Here is an 18,796-nt window from a genome sequence, read left to right as displayed (position 1 = left end):
GTAGTAGTAGCTGTGAACAGGGATTTGCTGCTTGTACCAGTGAATCACCACAGTGCCGGTGGGTCTGAAGCTGCAGGGCAGGATGCAGTCATCGGGGATGATGCAGGTGACGTTTGCATCTGGTAACAAGACTATGAGATAGATGAAGCCTCAAGAGGAATATATTGTTTACATATTTGTCATCTCCGCTTGTGTGTTTTGTTGTAGTTTTCTAATTCTATACTTTTCTTTGTACATTTGAACTAATATACTCAATAAGTACATTTTTGACACATTTCATTTTAAGAATGTTAAGACTACATTTTCAGGAACAGACTATTTTGTTTATTGTTTGAAAACTGCGTAGACCTACTATCACTTTAAAAAAACTCACATTGCAATTTGTTTTGTAATTTTTTAAAACTTTAACGGAGAAGTCAGTGGACGAGCCATGCAATCAGACTGTTTTCACACCATTTCCTGTCCTGTTTAGTTTATAATATCCAGCAAAAGGGTTCTGTGGATTAACCTGCTTGTGAAATATGAGGAATAAACGTTGTTCGCTTTTCTAACTCGCCACTCAATTTTAGAGTTGTACTGATCAAAATGAAGTATCTTTCTTGTTTCTTTCCTGTGAAATAATTGTTTAGAGTAATATTTGCATCATTTTAAATTGTTAAGTCAAATAATTAACTGCCAGATTAAAAGGGTTAAGCATCTATGTTCTCATTATGTAATTAAGCGAATATTGACAGAATTTAATCAATCTGATTTATATTTTAAGACATGTGCATGTTGTAAGCTCTGCAGTATGACAATAACAACTAAAGTAACCACTTCTCCCATTTTCCTTCATAATTACACATTCTTTCAGGCATTTAAGTAACGATTTCCAATCACAGCTGTGGTGTTTTCAACAGCCTGTAGCCAACATACTACACAAACAATTTAGAGCGATTTGAATAACTGTCCATCTCTAAAATCTGAAACTATTTAGTGTAACACCCTTGTGATGGCACAAACACTTGTTTACACACAACTCTAAATGTCAGTAACCCTCCTTCACACGTTAGTTCTATTGTTTAAACATTTAATTTTATCCTCAGTGAGTTTTGTTGACCTCATGTAAACACACAGATAAACGATGACACGTATATGTTTGTTCCATACATTTTACTCTTAAGTTTATTTGGTATGGCAGTACATGTCTGTTTGTACTGTAATGCATGCATTTAGTTAACATCTGTACAGTAAACTTTAGTTTGTGTTCAGATTATGTTTGCTTTAAATCGTTCTAATCTCTATTTTTTTATGAGTTACCTGTGATGCACTGACGACAAATACAAAATCGGTACAAAAATGCCTCTGTCCTTTGTGTATTATTATCTAATACACATCTGAGGTGTTTGTTTTTATGAAAATGGAGTTTTTGTTGTTTTTTATTGTTTAGTCCCACAGATGTGTGCAGCTGTCACAGCTGGGTAACACTCAGCGTGTTGAGGACACAGTGCAGCTGTGTTAACTGCTGCTGTGGAAGTATTAACGCAAACTAATGTATTTTGTTACAGCTGTAATTTTTTGAAGCTCTATGAAATTCTTCAACACATACTTAACTGACATTACATTGCATGAACAACTGAGCTTTAAAATTATGGCTGACCTATTAATTAACCCTCTGAACCCCAACAACCAGCTGGTAAAATGTATGTTTTCTTTAAAAGGTTGCTAAAGTCCTGTGGCTTGCCTGGCATTTACATCTAGAACAAATAAACTAATACCATCAGTGTGGATGGTGTCATAGATTTGTGCTTTCTATGGTGAAAAAATATTTTAAATGTGTAAAATGTACCCAGTCTGCAAAAATAAGCAACATTATTAATCAAAATTGATTGATTTTTCAATGGAACAAAGCCTTATACACCATCTGCATGTTGCAAACACTTATAATATATGACAGAACTGTGAAGAAACATTTTCTCGTTTGAGACTTTTCATTATCTCACCTATCTTTTGGCATTGAATCCTTTTGATTTTGCATTTTTATACCAAAATAAATTCCAAAACAAATCACAACTCACTTCACCCAAAAGGTTAGAATAACAAACTGCAGAATTATAAGCATCAGTAAAGCATCTTATCTTTTTAACATCATTTTTATGAGAATAATCTGTGTGCTGAAGAAACAGATGCTGACTATTACAATACCTTTAGAGTTGGTCAGAAACAATTTCTCCAAGAAAATCAGCAGCATGATCATAAATCCATGTGTCTCTGCCATGTCAGACGGCCTGCGATGAGTAGCTGGTCCTGTAGCAGTATTTTGCATGCGTGTGTGTGAAAGCAAATCAGTGTGCAGTGAACTGTGTGTGTGAGTTCCAGTTTACATCCTTCCTAACACCAAAGAAACACTGACTAATTAACCAGGCAGGTAAAAGTTTAACCAGCCGCCTTGTGAACGCTTCACTACACCCAACACCTCGACTGAAATAGTCCACAAAGACACATTAACACCCGCTGTAATTTGTTTAACTTTAAAAGGACATGTGATGCTGGCAAAAATTATGTTCAGTTATTATATTTTGATAGGAGAAGCAACTACAAATTACACATTATCATTAAACAGTGACACACCCAGCAGAGAAAAAGCAGAGGGAAACATTAAAGTAGATGAAGGAGGGTTAACAAGACAACACTGTATCTAAAAAAAGAGGTTGTTTCTTTTATCTCCTATATGACAAACCTGTATCCTGAAAAAAAGACACTTTGTATTATACTTTTTCCTGATATGGCCACTTTATCAAAACCTACAGATATCTGTCTAAATAAAATCACATTGTCACAAAAAGATGACATGTAACCAAGGACGTTTTCTAATTTTGGTACTTTAATATATCCTGCATACTTCTTCACTATCTCAGAGGTAAGTGTTATATTTTTCTTACTCCAGTACATTTGTTAACCTCAAATCTCCAGATGTGTTTATTTTGAATGTTTCTGATAAATGAAGGATGTAGTGTCCCTTTATGTGTTGATCTTTTTCGTACTTCTTAACAAAAATAAACCATTTTAAAAAACTCTTGGAACAGCTGAAAAATGCATTATCGTTGTGCTGATAGCAGGATTGTTTTCTGAGATCTTGGACAGTTGAGAGTTTATTGTAGAAAGAAAATGTAAAAAAAATAGGCGAAATGTGAACTTGAATAGGAATCCTTGAACAGACCATTGGTTACAATTGTTCCGTTAGCAAAAAAGTAATCAAAACGAAGCTTAAAACGGATCTTTCTGTCAAAATCACTTTATTCTACATGTCTCATTAAAACATTGCCAAAAATAAATAACAGATAATAGATAAAATATGTAATAACTAGATCCTGTTTATAATATTAAATCCTGCTCCTCAGAGACGCTGTGAAGTCATGATTGATTCTGATAAGGCGAACAGTCACGTGACAAATATTCACTGAAAGTCTGTTTACACAGAGCAGAGAGGAGAGGACAGGAGAGGTTGTGAAATGCAAATTGGTCAATATATAAAGCAGGGGAGACCCCCAACATTTGTGACACTTGTGGAAAAAAGTGTTTATAAAAAAACATGCTTTTTATTCCAATTTTTTAAAAAAATGTATCAGAGAAATTCAACTTTGTCTTGCCATTGAAGATGCAACTTTTGTTTGATTGTTTTTAAAGCATAACGTACTTCAAAAATGAACACCCAATTCTGTTACATCCTCTTAGCAAATGGAATTCAAACTTATTAACACAAACTTTGACTTATTTTTGGAATTTATCAATGTTATTTTGTGGCAACTAGATGAAATACACCCAAATATCTAATATAAAACATCAGAAACCAAGTCAAATTTGAGTTAAATTACCAAACAGTGTATAAGGGAGTTACAATTAACACACTAAACACGTACAGAAGCAAATTGCAACATAGGTTAATGCAGCAGTAATATTAATCCAAAAACATCAAATACAATGGTGAAACACTGATGTGGAACATTTTACTGCACAAAGAGTACTTTTACTTAAAAAGGGTTTATGAATGCAGGATTTTAACTTGTAGTGGAGTATTTCCACTGTGTGGTATTAGTACTTTTACAGACAGATGATGACCTCTAGAGGGCACAGATGAGATGTCATGTCCACATGTGAACGGCCTCCTGCTGTCCAGCAGCTGCAGGGTCACATGGACAAGAGAGCCAAGGTCCACGTGCATGATTCTTTAAGATGGCATTGCTCATGTCTGCCCTCAATCAACTTTAATCCCAGATTAAAGGGACCACGTCACTACAGGAGAGTCGCGCTGTCCATGTTTTGATTTCAGTGTTGATTCTGATTCAGATTGATTCTGATACAGATCCAGATAAAAGCCTGTTAAACATGCTTGTTTCAATGAGCGACTGTAAATCCTCATCATTTTTATTAAGACTGGAATAATTTTCATGAACACTGTATTCTTCTTTGTCATTAATAATAATGATTTACTGTATGTCTATTGTGCATAATATCACATATTGCATTAGCACATCAAGAATCTGTCATGTTGAATATATATTAATATCTATATGCTGCAGATCTATATGAGGACAGCTGGCTGGTTTAATGCAGTTAAATGCTTTTGTTTCTAAGGATTTAGAACAATTTAATCAACATTAAAACATTTAAACATTTTTTTTAAATTATTCTCATACTTTTCAAAATTTCTCAATTATGGACACATTGCTGGTTTAATTGCAGTTAAATGCTTCTTTTAATTAATTAATATTAGAAATTTAAACAATTAAAAGAAAACTTAAGGGAAAAAAAGAAATTGAATCTCATACTTTTACAAATTATCAATTTTGTAAAATTCTCATTATTTAGCTTGTGTGCTATCAATCACTATAAATGTTGAGTAAAAACTGTGAAAAACAGGAAAACAAAAACATTTAGAAAGTCACGTGAAGGTACAAAAAAAAAAAAACCTCCAACATGGGTTGCCACAAAGATTACTTGACTAGACTGAGGCACAAAGACTATTTAGTTAGGTTTAGGAAAATATTGTGGTTTTGATTTTAAAAAGGATTATATTTTTTTATTATAATGCATTGCTTTTATTTCGATATTTGTCCATAATGCAAAAGTCCTGTGTTCTTTTAACAAGATTCAAACCACAAAAGGTTGCAATTTTCAAGGATACGTTTATGAGCTGACTCCATGTTGTGAATGGTGTTCTGCATGCGATCACGGTGACATTTGTCTTAACACTGACTGCATTCGTAATCCCTTTTGCTGAGATGAGGGAAAACGGTTCAAAGCCTCAGTTTAGGAATCATATCCTCTGCCATGAATGATATCTGCTCAGAAGTCATAAGTGCAACGTTTGCAGATGTGTCCCAGACATATGCTTGCATCTGTCCCCTCTGGATGGGATCCGTCCTCCCACCACCACAGTGTGTGCAACTCCAGGGAAAATCCCGCAATGTATAAAAAAGTAGGCTACAGGCTTTTTATTTTTATCTGGTCAGAATGATGATGAAACTGCTGGTTGTATTATCCCTCTCCCCGCCCTCTGCTGCCTCCAGTTTGTAGGTTACCGAAAGATTTCACCAACCACAGATAAGAAGATTAGAGAGGAATTAATGGTATTCCTTTGTCATTATAGGAATAAATTGATATTTGGTTTTAAATCAGAGGGTGGGGACAGCGGGGAGTCGGAGCAACATGTTGTATCAGGAGACGTAAGCAAAGAGATGACACAGTGCAAGCAAACTCACCCGGGGGGGGATGCCTGAGCGCTGGAGATAAGCACTGGATATCTGACTGATGTTCACCATGTTAGAGGAGATGAAGCAGCAGGATAATGTAGCAGGGTGTGTGTGTGGTGGAGCAGAATGAGTGCTGCTGGGACATGGACATGCCAGTAGAGGACAGGGACAGCTGTGGCATTCCCTGGGCGAGACACTGACGCAGTGGGAGGAACGTTTGGGTTCCTCTCGTCTTTCCAGCCCCAGCTTAACCATGAGAGTGGCCCTCCTGGCCTTAAGACTGATGTGCTTGGCCTGGTTGTGGCCCGTCACCTTCAACAGCAGCCACTTCCCGAACAAGAGGAGACACAAGGAGCAGTACGGGGAGAACACCAAACAGAAGCATGGAGGGTGAGCCAAAGTGGGATTTCCCATTTATCTTCTTGCTTTGTTGCAATTGTGGAGCTGCTTCTGCTGTTAAAATGTACTTTTTGACATCTAGCATCTGTGTTTCTCTGTTTACTTCTTTAAAATTTCATCACAAATATGGTAAAGAATACAAGAATACAGATACGGAAAGGTTAGAGCGGGTGATTCATCGTTAGGTAAAAAGATAATCTGTGTATTTCATAAGGCCGACTTCCTCTTTTTAAAAAAAATATTACTTCAATATTCAGCGTACTAACTGGAAAATGAAAGTTGGCTAACATTAATCTACTCATGAGGATTTCCAGGAAGACGCTGAAGACAGATGGACCTCAAACAAAACAATTTAGGTGTAAGGTTAATTCATGAGACTGACACAAGAGAAGCCCCACATTACGTGTGACCCAGTTACAACAGTGTTAGATCACTAAAAGTACTTTCATTTCCTCCAGACCGAGGCCTTTGGTTGTAATCAGAGTGCTAAAGTCCAATTAACCATCACTAACTCCTTCAACCAGATGTCAGTTGTGCTCCAAGTGTGTGTCTGAGTTGGAAAGAGAGGGATGATAGAGACAGAGAAAGAGATTCTACGTTAAGCTGCTATTTGTTCTCTTTGGTTCTCAGACGGGTGGATCTTAAGCTGAAAAAGCTGGACAGCACCAAGTCTCTGCTAATTAAATCGGAGCAGCTGCTTCGGATTGAAGACCATGATTTTGCAATGCGGCCAGGCTTTGGAGGTAAGACACAAACCGAATGTATTCGTCATAATATACAGTATAAACTAAAACAATTTTTCCCCTCATAATAATACTTATTATTGAAGAAATACCAGACAATACCTTACAAAAATTCAGATCACTAATAATAGTCATCATTATTAGTATTATCATGATAATTATTATTTTTAATTATCATTACTGACTGTTGCACCTTTCATATAAGGAATGCAGAGTGTAAAGTGCTTTGCAATGAAAAAATTACATGATATAAATTGGCAGAAAATAAACATAAAAACAGGGATAGAAAGCCATAATTAATAGGATAGAAACACTTGATAATAACAATACAAAATACCACAAAATGGTGAAACTAAGGAACACACAGAATTTATACCAGAAGATCGAAAAAAAAACAACCCAAAACAATAAATATTACAAAAAAATAAAAATAAAAATGTACCCATATTTATGAAACGTATATATACACATTAATAAATACTCATCCGTTCTTTTCTTTTCTACATCAGGGGTGGAGATTTGAATTTGTAAGACAAAATTTGAGCCCAATCTCTTCCAATCAGCGCCAGTAACCATGTAACTTAATAACCATGTGCTTTCCTGGCACCTCAGTAAGGTTAATGTGGGTTACTGTGCTGTCTTTGGTATTACGCCCTCCAAAAAAAAACCCTGAGTGACCTAGATTGTCTGCTGTGAGAGACAATGACTGCACACAATAGTACAGCTAAAATAGTCTGAACTGCGCACCTAATTCTGTGCAGCGGGGGGGAGGAAAAGCCGGATGTTAAGAGGATATTCAAAAACAAAAACTAGAATACTTAATTTTTATTTTCATATCTGACACAGAATATGTATAAAAAAATCTGTATATGGCAAGCTTTGTATTCTTTCCGTGCATCGGAGCCCAGGTGTAGATTTAATCTGAATTCTTTGTTCTTGCTATTAATTCGAGGAAACGGTTCATTTCACCTTGAATTAAACGCAAAAGGCGGTTAAGTGACGCTCTCATTCCTCTTAGATGATGTTTTAGGTATCAAATTATTTAAAATCTTAATTACATCTGCCTTTTAGTTACTGTAGGAGCAGTTGTATCATATTAGTTTTCTTTTTTTTTTCAAACACAGCAAATATGCATTGTACAAAATATGCATTGTACAAAAACATAAAGCATCCAGTTGACCGTAACACTTCCTGTTTGGCAGTTTTACAGTGTCAACTCTCATGTCATCATGTTTTCTTTGCAAACAATAAGGTCTTTCAAAATCAGCAAAGTGTGGGTGGTTGAACAGTTGAATATTTCTTCCTGGTGTGTGTACAGTATGTTTCTTTCCACTGGTCTGAAAGAAGACATGTTATGGAATCAAAATGCCTGTTGTGTCAGGCCATAAATGTTTTACCTCTACTTCCAAATATTTTAAAGACTCTCAGCCACTGAGATTTGAATTAACGGACTCTCTTCGAGTTGACTCAATCCACCATCAGTTACTGAAACATGAATTTAATTTCAAGTTTCGTTTGTAGTGCCAAGCTCTTGTAGCCCCTCAGGTTTGTATGGTATTGTACCTCAAGTTGCTCTTTTGATGGTATTGTAGAGTTTAATGCCCAACAAGAACCTCAGTGAGCTAACATTGTAAATTGGAGGAACTTTGGTTCCTATTAAGTGAATCACCACCACATAGCCAAAAGTAAGTACTTTTTGGTGTACGATCAAAAAACAACAACTCTTAATTGGAACCATGGATGGATGACTGAATGAGCCCAAATCAGTCTCTCCCCTGGCACCTACAAAATATCACTGAGACAAACTCCGGATGACCACAAACAAACTTATAAGAACTACAAAGAGATACAAAAAGACCCAATGCCCCAAAAACTACAAAGAGATGCAAAACAGCTGCAAAGAGACCACGGAGACTCGCAACAACTAGGAAAAGGGCTAAAACAACCACAAAGACACACTAACAGACCATAAAGAGACTTGCAAAGACTCTGGGAGAGTGCAAAAAAACCCCACAAACTCCCTTTTACATATTTGGTAAACTGAATAGTATAGTATTAGAATAGTAACTACAAAGAAATGGCTTTAGCCAGACACCCCATATATACAGGATGGGTAATACTGTCTTCTGTGAAAAACTTGAAATGGAAAGAAACACATTCTCCATTAGGCTTTAAGTAATCAATTTCTGATAAATCTGGGAGAAGTGGAAAATGTAAATTTCCAGAAACGTCCTTCATTTGTTTACATTAATGTATTTGTTTTTACTATCTGAAAAAAAGGCATGTTCTATTTTTGTGCTGTAAAGTGAAACAGGACTTTCCCTCCAGGACTCTACCTGCCTGATATAATCCCTCCCACTTCACTTCTCTACCGTAATCGGAGCCTGATGGTTTTGAGTGCTTACCTTCATTAGATAATAGCACAGAGAGAACGGGATGTTAAGCACACATCATACTTTTAACCTACTCTGCCGCTGGATGATGACATAAGGACCAACTATGCACTATATAGGATATTTATCAACAGTATAACATGAAGGTATTTAACATTTCAGTTGTTTGAAGCATAAGTGCTTGCAGCGTATCAATAATGGACTGATAACACAGGCAAGTAAAAAGCCTTGGTGTGTTTCTTGGCCCTGGCCTCTTGTTTGTGTGGGTTCACTCCGGGTCATGTGAACTTGAATGCCCACTGATAGGATTGTTTGTGATTGTTTGCAGTGCATGCTGGGATAGAGTCCAGTCGCTCTGAAATCAGCAGTTATGGAAGATGAGTGATTTGTTAATCTACGTACTCAGCTATTTTTTTAGCCCTTAAGGTTGTTGTAGGGAGCTGAAATTATGTAAATGAAATCTAGAATGGGCCTCATACAGCAAGTGATATATGGACAAATGTCCTTTTAATTTTGTTTGATTGTTGATTCCTGCACATCACAATGTTTTCTTACTTCTTTTTAAAAAAAAAATTTTAATTACATTTTCCATTTTTTTATTTAACTAAAACACAATACAAATGGTAACAACAGCACAGGCTAAATAACAATAATAACAATAATAACAATAATAATAATTCTGTCAGGCACTGCACATCATCCTGTGCAATTAATGACATTATCACAACAACAGGCATCATAGGCTGGCCCAAGCCCTGTTTTTTTTTTTTTCTTGAATTTTTTTTTTCTTTACTAAATAAGTAAAAAACAAAAATTTAGTTTTGACATTATACAAATTTTGTCCAAAACGAGGAAAAGGCAAGTTTTAAATTTAAGGAACATAATATTAAACATCATATATTTTTTATTAGTATATTTATATATGAGATTATTATTAGTTTTATATGTGTATGTTTCTTTAATATATACGTTTTTGATTACCAACGCACTGAAAAATCATGTTTACTTTAAGTTTATTCAGCAGTACGTTGTTTTTACTAATTTTCTTCTGATTGCAATCTATTTTGGGTGCCATCTCTCCAATTCTTGGGCGTGTGCGAGAGTGCCCTCAGCACAACAAATGCCCTTATATACTGTAGAAGGTCATTACATATGCAAATAAACAGATTTGGATATTTCCTCTGATATAGTCTCATAGTGCCCAGCCAAATATTTCATAATACTGTTTGGTTACATTAAGGCTAATCCAGAATATGAAAAGCTGATTACATGTTTGAGATATCTATAAACCCTTTGAGTATTTTGTAGCATCTTATGTTGTGCTTCCTGTCCAGCAGACTTGTGTAACTGATGTTGCAGCTTTACAGCCTGTATGAATCATGCTTAAGAACCAGCAGGACATCAGGGGCATCACTTCCATTTAACCTTTTGTCTCTGTAGCCTATAAGATGTAGTTTATCTCGTGTAGCTGTGCAGTGGGATTTATAGTAAATAATCTCTGCCACATGTGCAGACAGATGATTCGTGAAGGATGTTATCCAACAGCGCTGATCCATTACAACATTTGACCTTTTGCAGGTTCGGCTATTCCTGTCGGCATCGATGTCCAGGTGGAGAGCGTTGACAGCATATCTGAAGTAAACATGGTACGTGCCATGAGGATTTCTGCAGTTACCTTTTTTTTCTGCTGGGCTTGAGCACCAGTGCAGTTTATTTTTTTTGTTTTGTTTGTTTTCAGGACTTCACCATGACTCTGTACCTGAGGCATTACTGGCAGGACGATCGCCTTGCCTTCCCCTCCAGCAGCAACAAGAGTCGTACATTTGATGCACGTCTTGTGAAGAAAATTTGGGTTCCTGACGTGTTCTTTGTCCACTCAAAGCGCTCTTTTATCCATGACACAACCATGGAGAACATCATGCTGAGGGTTTTTCCTGACGGTAATATCCTCTACAGTGTCAGGTAAACAAAATAGAATTTCATAATTTTTCTTTAGTCAGTTTTCAGTTGTGAATCTGTGATGCGTTATTGTTGCATAAGAAGAACAAATGCATCGACTGTATAAAGAAGTGGACAAAGCCTCTGGGTCTGAAAAATTAAGCCAATGCAGTGGTGCCTTAAGCCTGCATTCTTTCTTATGGCCAGTAGGGGGTGACTCCGCTGGCTGCAAAAAGAAGTGAGACTGTACAAAAGTGTTACCGCAGTACCACAGTAAACATTTTCCTAATGACTTTCTTGTCTCAGCTGCTAATTTTAGTCTTCTTCAATTCAACATGATGTTCATTTTTTAAATTACGGTCCAATTTTGTGTAAAAAAGACAACAACATACAACATGCTTTAGAGCTTGGCTACCTTGTGATTTATAAGTCAATAGACTCACTATCACAGCAACCAGTCAGTCAGGATAGAGGCTACATTTTAATAGGTGTGAACTTGTCTTCAGTTTACCTAAAATTATAGAAGCAACCTCAGGAACAAGGGTCAGGTTGCCAGTTGAGGTAAGTAAGGCTATTGGTCCTCGAGTTCTCAGTCAGATCCACTTTTCTGTACAAATATGGTCACCTCTAGCTCCAAAAAAGTCAAATGGTGATAGAAAAAAGTCCACAAGGCAATGGGCGACGTCACTGTGGACATGTCCACTTCTTTTGTACAGTCCATGAGCAAAAGCAGAGAAGATCAGTAAATGATATTGCATCTTCATTTAACTGTATATGAAGAGTGTCATTTTTTTAAAGTTTCAAAGGATACATAGACAAGCTTTAATCCTACCTGTGCATAGTAATTCAATGAGACATATTTAAGTATGAATGAAAGCTTTTGAAAAGCATATCGACCAAGATATAAAACAATCCACTGGATTATTAATGCACGCATTTGCGAGCAGAGCCTGAAAGGAATATGAGAAGCTTTCAGACAGCGTTCATCAGATCCATTTCAGCCACAGATGTCGACAATATGGCGCCATCCATAACAGCTTGCTGTGGCCACAGAGCATGTCAGACACAGACAGTTAGTGATTGAAACAAACCATCTGACATCCTAACTGCTGAACATCAGTCCAGTAATATTGTTTAATATCATTTTTGACATCTTACTAGCTGGTTCACTGAAATGAATGCACACAGTTTGAGTCAAATACAAAAACATTTCTGTGAACACAGTTGCTGATGCTTAATTGCTTGATTTATGTTGGTGTTTCTTTAACTGTAAGCTGTGTTTTAGGATCACCGTGACTGCACTTTGCTCAATGGACTTCAGTAGCTTCCCCCTGGACACACAGAATTGCTCTCTGGAGCTGGAGAGCTGTGAGTATCATACTACAGTTGGCACACTGATTATATTTTTCAAATGCCTGTGTGGATAACCAAAGCTGCATTTCAGAGGATTCATGTTTATTTTGTTGCATTAAAATTGCACAAAATCTACTTTACATAATGTGCTTGCTTGACATTTACCAGAAAATGTATTACACAACCTTTGAGCCGCAGATTTGTAATTAAACGGCACTCACTGGTGACACTGCTAGGCTCACTACATTATTAAACATTATTGATGCTGCTTTTTGAAAACACTTTTGGATATCTGTGAACATTATACTATTAGAACAGAAACACAGTGGAAAGCTCACAGTGCACTACCATACTTCACAAACACACAGTAACCACCGCCATCTTCCGTTTGAAAACTAAATAAGTCATAATCCTCAATGAGGTCAATCTCCGTCCATTATACATGTCTGCTTTTCTGATGCAGGATTTACTGGGGATTCTGTTTTTCATTCTGCTCTGCTCTGAACTTGACTTTGGTCATAACTAACGAAAGAGTTGGGATTACTTTCTATATGTGGGAAATCTTTTGTCTTTCTGGCCTGTTTCTCCTTCTCTGTCTCTCTCTATCTGTCCTAAAATAGTCCATGGATAAAGCATGGATCCTGATCTCAGAGGAGAGTCGGGAGTCCCATTTCTGTGTGCTCTCTCCTCTCCTCTGAGAACAACATCCATGACTCTTCTCTCTCCTCTTTTAAAGATGCTTACAATGAGAACGACCTAATGCTCTACTGGAAGAATGGGAACGATTCATTAAGGACTGACGAGATCGTGCTCTCGCAGTTTTTTATTGAAGACTTCCAGCCTTCCTTTGGGCTTGCCTTCTACAGCAGTACTGGTATGTGAGGTCAGAGTCTTGAGGGCCCCTCTGAGTTGTATCCGGTTTGGAAACAACCAGAGAGCTCCTTATTTTAACTAAATACAATGTGTGCCACAACACACCTCTAAGAGAAAGTTCCAGATGTTAACACCTGTATACAGTATTAGATTTTCTTCAACTTCACACCTGCTTGTAGCTCCAGCGAACAGTGAGAACAGTGTGATGAAGATTAGTTCATAGCTTCAGATTTCAACGCACGACATTCCCATAAAATGGAACTGCATTCTTCTTATTACATTTGTAAGAAAACATACTTTCTCCTGGATTTTCGTGGCAGTTTCAAATGTGTAGATATTAGTGTGAAACATATCTACATTTGGGTTTGCATTAAAATAAGTTTGTTACGTAACTTACATTATGAGACTGTCCTACCCCAAAATAGAACTCCATGTGTAGTTTGTATATCATCTTTTTATGACCCATATTTATGTTTGAAGCGCCCTGTAGTGGCTGTAATAATTTTCAATGACAAAAAGGGGGAAGTAAAAAAGAAAGTGCTTTAAGGGGGGGCAGGCGGGTGGTCTTGTGCATGGGTTAGACAAACAAAGGTGTTTCACCCAGGAGACCGCTGTCTGGTCCAGTGTGACAACAAAGTAAACTGTAATGTCATTTAACTTTCATGTGTCAGGTTTTTACATCACCAAAGTTATTACTTCTCTTCTGGTAATTATGTCAGCTACATGACTTCCTTACTTTTGGCATTTATGTGCATCTATTTTTTCAAACTATCTTTTATAACACCTAACCATGTTGTTTTCCCCCAACATACTACAAGTAGTTTTATTGGCTAAATCCAATGAAACAGGGACCATTTCACAACGGCCACCGTTATGTTTACGCATAAGGACGTTTATCACCTGCAACTAGTGATGGCGCCATTTTTGGAAACATTCCCATAGGGCACCAATAATTTGTACATTAGGTACGTAAGTTAAGTACGTTATGCAAGTTATTAACTGTAAGTCAACGTTGACTTTTTGTTTCACACTGGGGTGCAGCCGTCTCCTGGATGAATGTCTCATGTTTTCTTCCGACCTAACTTCCACCCTTCATGCATTTAGATTAGAAACATATTTGTGACACTAAAAAAAACAAAGGTAATGTCCTTTCTAACATGCTACTCTCATATCTCTCAATACGAAGCTAAAGCCAACAGCTGGTTAGCTAAGCTTAGCATCACAAGTAGAAGCAGGGAGGAATAGCTAGCCTGCATCAGTCTTAAGGTAACACTCACTAAGCTCAAAAAGTTTTACAGCTGCGTGACTGACTACCAAGCCTTCTGAAACCCTGCTTGATTCTACCGTCACGTCGGAAGAGAGACAGAATGGGGGCCAGGGAGATTTTCTTCTCAGTGTGAAATAATCTTGTGGGGAACTATCCGCTCTCAGAGGTTGTTATATAACATCAGCTCTAGACAGATCTGCCCCGGAAAATAATCACTTTCTCGTCAGAGTTCTAGGTTCTCCCTGCTGGTCCATCTTGTACTTTCTTAGATTCAGAATTGAAACAATCCTGTGCTTGTTTTATGCAATATTTTCCAGAGTTTTTCATATTAGTTATTTTCTGCTGCTGCTCACTGTTACAATGCCCTACTCCCCACGTCGCCTGCCCCACCTCCACCTTCTGTCCATTTATTTCTGTTTCAGGTTGGTACAATCGACTCTACATAAACTTCATTCTCAGGAGGCACATCTTCTTCTTCATGCTTCAGACGTACTTTCCCACCATGCTCATGGTGATGCTGTCCTGGGTGTCTTTCTGGATAGACAGGAGGGCTGTACCTGCCCGTGTCTCTCTGGGTACTGAGACCAAATGTCACTATGGCCTTTTATACTTGTTGACAGATTTATAAAACAATAAAAATACTACGTATCTTGTATTTTCAAGCCGAATCGGTACAGACAAATCACTCCTTTTTAAAAAAAAAAAATTATTAAAAGGAAACATTTGGGGAAAAACCCTTATCACTTTCTTATGGAGAGTTAGTAGAAGATTATTATGACTATGTTATAATGACTATGTTTATACACTAAAATGAAAAAGCAGCAAAAAATGAAATCAGTTGAAACACATATCCGGTTTCTGTCTACCAGTTGTTCTCAGAGTAGTAGTGTTCTCATAGCTATCTTTGCGAAAAGTAATGCTCTTAAGTCTGTATATTACCAACATAATCATGATGAGCCATGAGAGGCATCTCATTACGCCCCATGTTGACATTTTTGTTCGGTTGCGACCTCTAGTGGCCGTAGATATTATGACGGAAGCAAAAGAGGAAGTTAAGATACGTAGTATAAAGAGCGACAAAGTCCGTGTAGAGAGGAGGTCTGGGTGGATGGATGTGTCTAAAATACAGGACTGTCAAACAGTGTTTGTGTCCCATTTGAAACCAAAAGTCAATGTTGTAATTTTAAGTTATGTTGTATGTCACGTTGAATGTCTTCGAAGTTAACATCTTTAGACAAACTTAACAAACTTGACATAACTAAGAAGTTTTGGGGCCTAAACCTAACCAAGTAGTTTAAATAGAAATACATCTGTAGTGTAACTGTTATTTGTGTTTTACGGAGGGTTATGTACAAGACTATTTCTTGGCCAGCTGCAGTAAGCTTCTTAGCTTCACATTTATCGAAAAGTCTTTTTACATATGAAAGTTTCAGCAAGAGCAAAGTGAATAAGCATTTTTATTCCAATATGTCAATCTATTCTTTTAAGTGTTTTAGTGTTTACGTTAAGGTTGAATTACTGTAGCTACAAAACTATTCTAAAACTAAAGTGCTTCATATTTAGATGAAGAATTTTGACCAACTATTTTATTATGCCTATTGTTCACTAATGTTGTGGTATTTCTGATCTGGATACTTACATTCACCAGCATAGTATATGTTTGTACACTGTAAAAAGTGTTTGTAGAAATTACAGTAAAATGCTGTCAAATTGCATGAGAAATACGGCCTAGAATAAAAAATTGCATATCACCATAATAGACACTTTTAATTACTGTCACAGAATAGAACAAAACTTTTGAAAAACACACAGTTTTACTGTAAAAATATTTTTAAAAATCATGTAAAATGAATGGAGAAATACCATATTGTCTCAAGGACACAATTACCTTTAAATAAATGGACTACTCAGTCTAAATTACAGTTTTTGCTGATATTTACATTTAAATTTACAGTAGAAAACCCACTCACTGTCATTTTTACGGTAAAATTCTGGCAACCACAGCTGACGGTATTTTACCGTAAATTTAACAGATTATTTTTGACAGTGTAGTATAATCCATCCAAACAATGGCTGTAAGATCACAATACTCATAATGTGTTTTACTGGTGCTTTCTGTATCCAGGTATCACCACGGTTCTGACGATGTCCACCATCATCACTGGTGTCTCAGCCTCTATGCCACAGGTGTCTTACGTCAAAGCCGTAGACATCTACTTGTGGGCAAGCTTCCTGTTTGTCTTTCTGTCTGTCATCGAGTACGCTGCTGTCAACTATTTCACCACGGTGGAGGAGATGAAGAAGCTGAAAAGGGCAAAGGTCATTCATAATCGTTTTTGTGTGGCCTAGAATAACTTCCTAAATCACCCTGTGACATGTTTGATCTACAGAAAATAATTTCCTACCATCTGGACAGCCTAACTCTACTCTTCTGCCTCTGTCACTGCAGATACCAAACACCTACGACGCAAGCCAGGCGATGGCGTTCGATGGCTGTTTTCATGACAATGAGATTGACCTGGCTTCTTTTCCAGAGGTTTCCAGCACCCCAAATACAGAGAGGAACACCCAGTCCCGAAACTCTACTGTCTCCGGACCCACAGAAGGCACCAGGCTGCGCCGCAAACATCCTTTAAAACACAACCTCCGCTTCATTATGAGCAACAGCTACATGATCGACTCCTACTCCAGGGTCATATTTCCCATGGCTTACCTACTCTTCAACATCATTTACTGGAGTATGTATGCATAGTGCATTAACTATGCAGCTTCTTCATTTTTGACTATTCTCACCATTATACAGTAAAACACCAGGCTGCAATAAGCAGTCTTACACTTCTCTGCAATGGGATATGACCTCAAGTTTGCACAGTTTGCTGATGAGAACATAGATACCTTTCATAATGTTTTCTACTCAAGGAGTGTTCAGTTGCAACTTGGACAAAATCCGAGATCAGCTGTTGGATTGAATGGCTGTTATTTTTTCTGGGTGTTTGGTATTTTTTGGCATGCCTGTTTTATAAGAGAAAAAGTTTTATTCTAACAGATATATTATATTTTACTTCTTGATTAGAAACAAAAAATCAAATTGTATAATTACTGTAAATTGTCTTCAAAAATAAATGGTTACTCTTAAAGATGTGTGTCAAGTTAAACATGTTCTGACAAAGCCTAACTTTACGTCACTTTAGTTTACCTTTTATTTATCTCTGGCAGCACACAATAATTAATAACACTGAACCAAAACTGTTAAGGTGCAGCCTTAAAATTGAAACAATGAGTTGAAAAATGCTATAATGTACGATTCCTTTCACACACATGCAGTCACGCGATCCAGTAATGACATATCGTCCATGTTGGCTTAAAAGCTGAGGATTTAAAGTTTATCATTGCCCTTTAATACCTAAAGCATCAAAGCCTTACCTCCATCTGCTCAGGATGATCATGTCATACGATCAATAGCTCTAGAACAACTATTAAACAGACCTGAAAAGGTGTGGTATGCGATTTTAGAGAAAGCTAGTTGATTGCTAAATCTCATTCCCAGGTCATCAAATATTTTGGATTTTGGATTTGGACCCACATAATTAGTATTTGACAACCTGGAAATAAGACTCAATCATCAACTACCTTTTTCCAGAATTGCATACTGCATCTTTAAGGTGAGATTGCTTTCTATCCTTAATAATGCTATGTATATCATAAGTGTATGGCAGGTGGACAAAGTATAACAAAAGGCTACAAAAATATAGCCTTAAAGGTCCCATGTTGTAAAAAGTGAGATTTCCTGGTCTTATCATAAAGCAGGATTTCTATGCTATTTACCCAAAAAAGCATTACAATTCTCAACCCACATAGAAAACACACATGTAAATCATGACAAGGGGGATTTGAACCCCACATTTTGGGAAAGTGGTATAGTAATGTTTGAAATTAATTAATGTTTGGTTTTGGGATTGCTTATTCTATAAATATCACAACAACAAAATATTAATTACCATAAAAAGCAAAATGTATCACATAGTTTTATGAATATTCATAAATACTGTGTACATAATAAAAAAGAGAGCACATTTTATACTAATTCATGTAAAAACA

General features: G+C 36.8%; 1 protein-coding gene across 1 annotated transcript; it reads left to right on the top strand.

Annotated features, from left to right (window-relative positions):
- The first annotated feature begins 6,501 nt into the window (after positions 1-6,501).
- Positions 6,502-17,792, top strand: gabrr3a (gamma-aminobutyric acid type A receptor subunit rho3a). The gene is made up of 8 exons (XM_059351944.1): positions 6,502-6,874; positions 10,846-10,913; positions 11,006-11,229; positions 12,491-12,573; positions 13,295-13,432; positions 15,121-15,273; positions 16,824-17,017; positions 17,148-17,792. The coding sequence occupies exons 1-8, from the start codon at positions 6,856-6,858 to the stop codon at positions 17,448-17,450; spliced, it is 1,182 nt and encodes a 393-aa protein (XP_059207927.1). The 5' UTR covers positions 6,502-6,855; the 3' UTR covers positions 17,451-17,792.
- Positions 17,793-18,796: the final 1,004 nt, after the last annotated feature.

This window comes from Centropristis striata, chromosome 15 (genome assembly GCF_030273125.1).
Source record: "Centropristis striata isolate RG_2023a ecotype Rhode Island chromosome 15, C.striata_1.0, whole genome shotgun sequence".
Taxonomy (NCBI): domain Eukaryota; kingdom Metazoa; phylum Chordata; class Actinopteri; order Perciformes; family Serranidae; genus Centropristis; species Centropristis striata.
The sequence above is the reverse complement of the archived record's forward strand: the minus strand, read 5'-3'. Positions and strand labels throughout refer to the sequence as shown.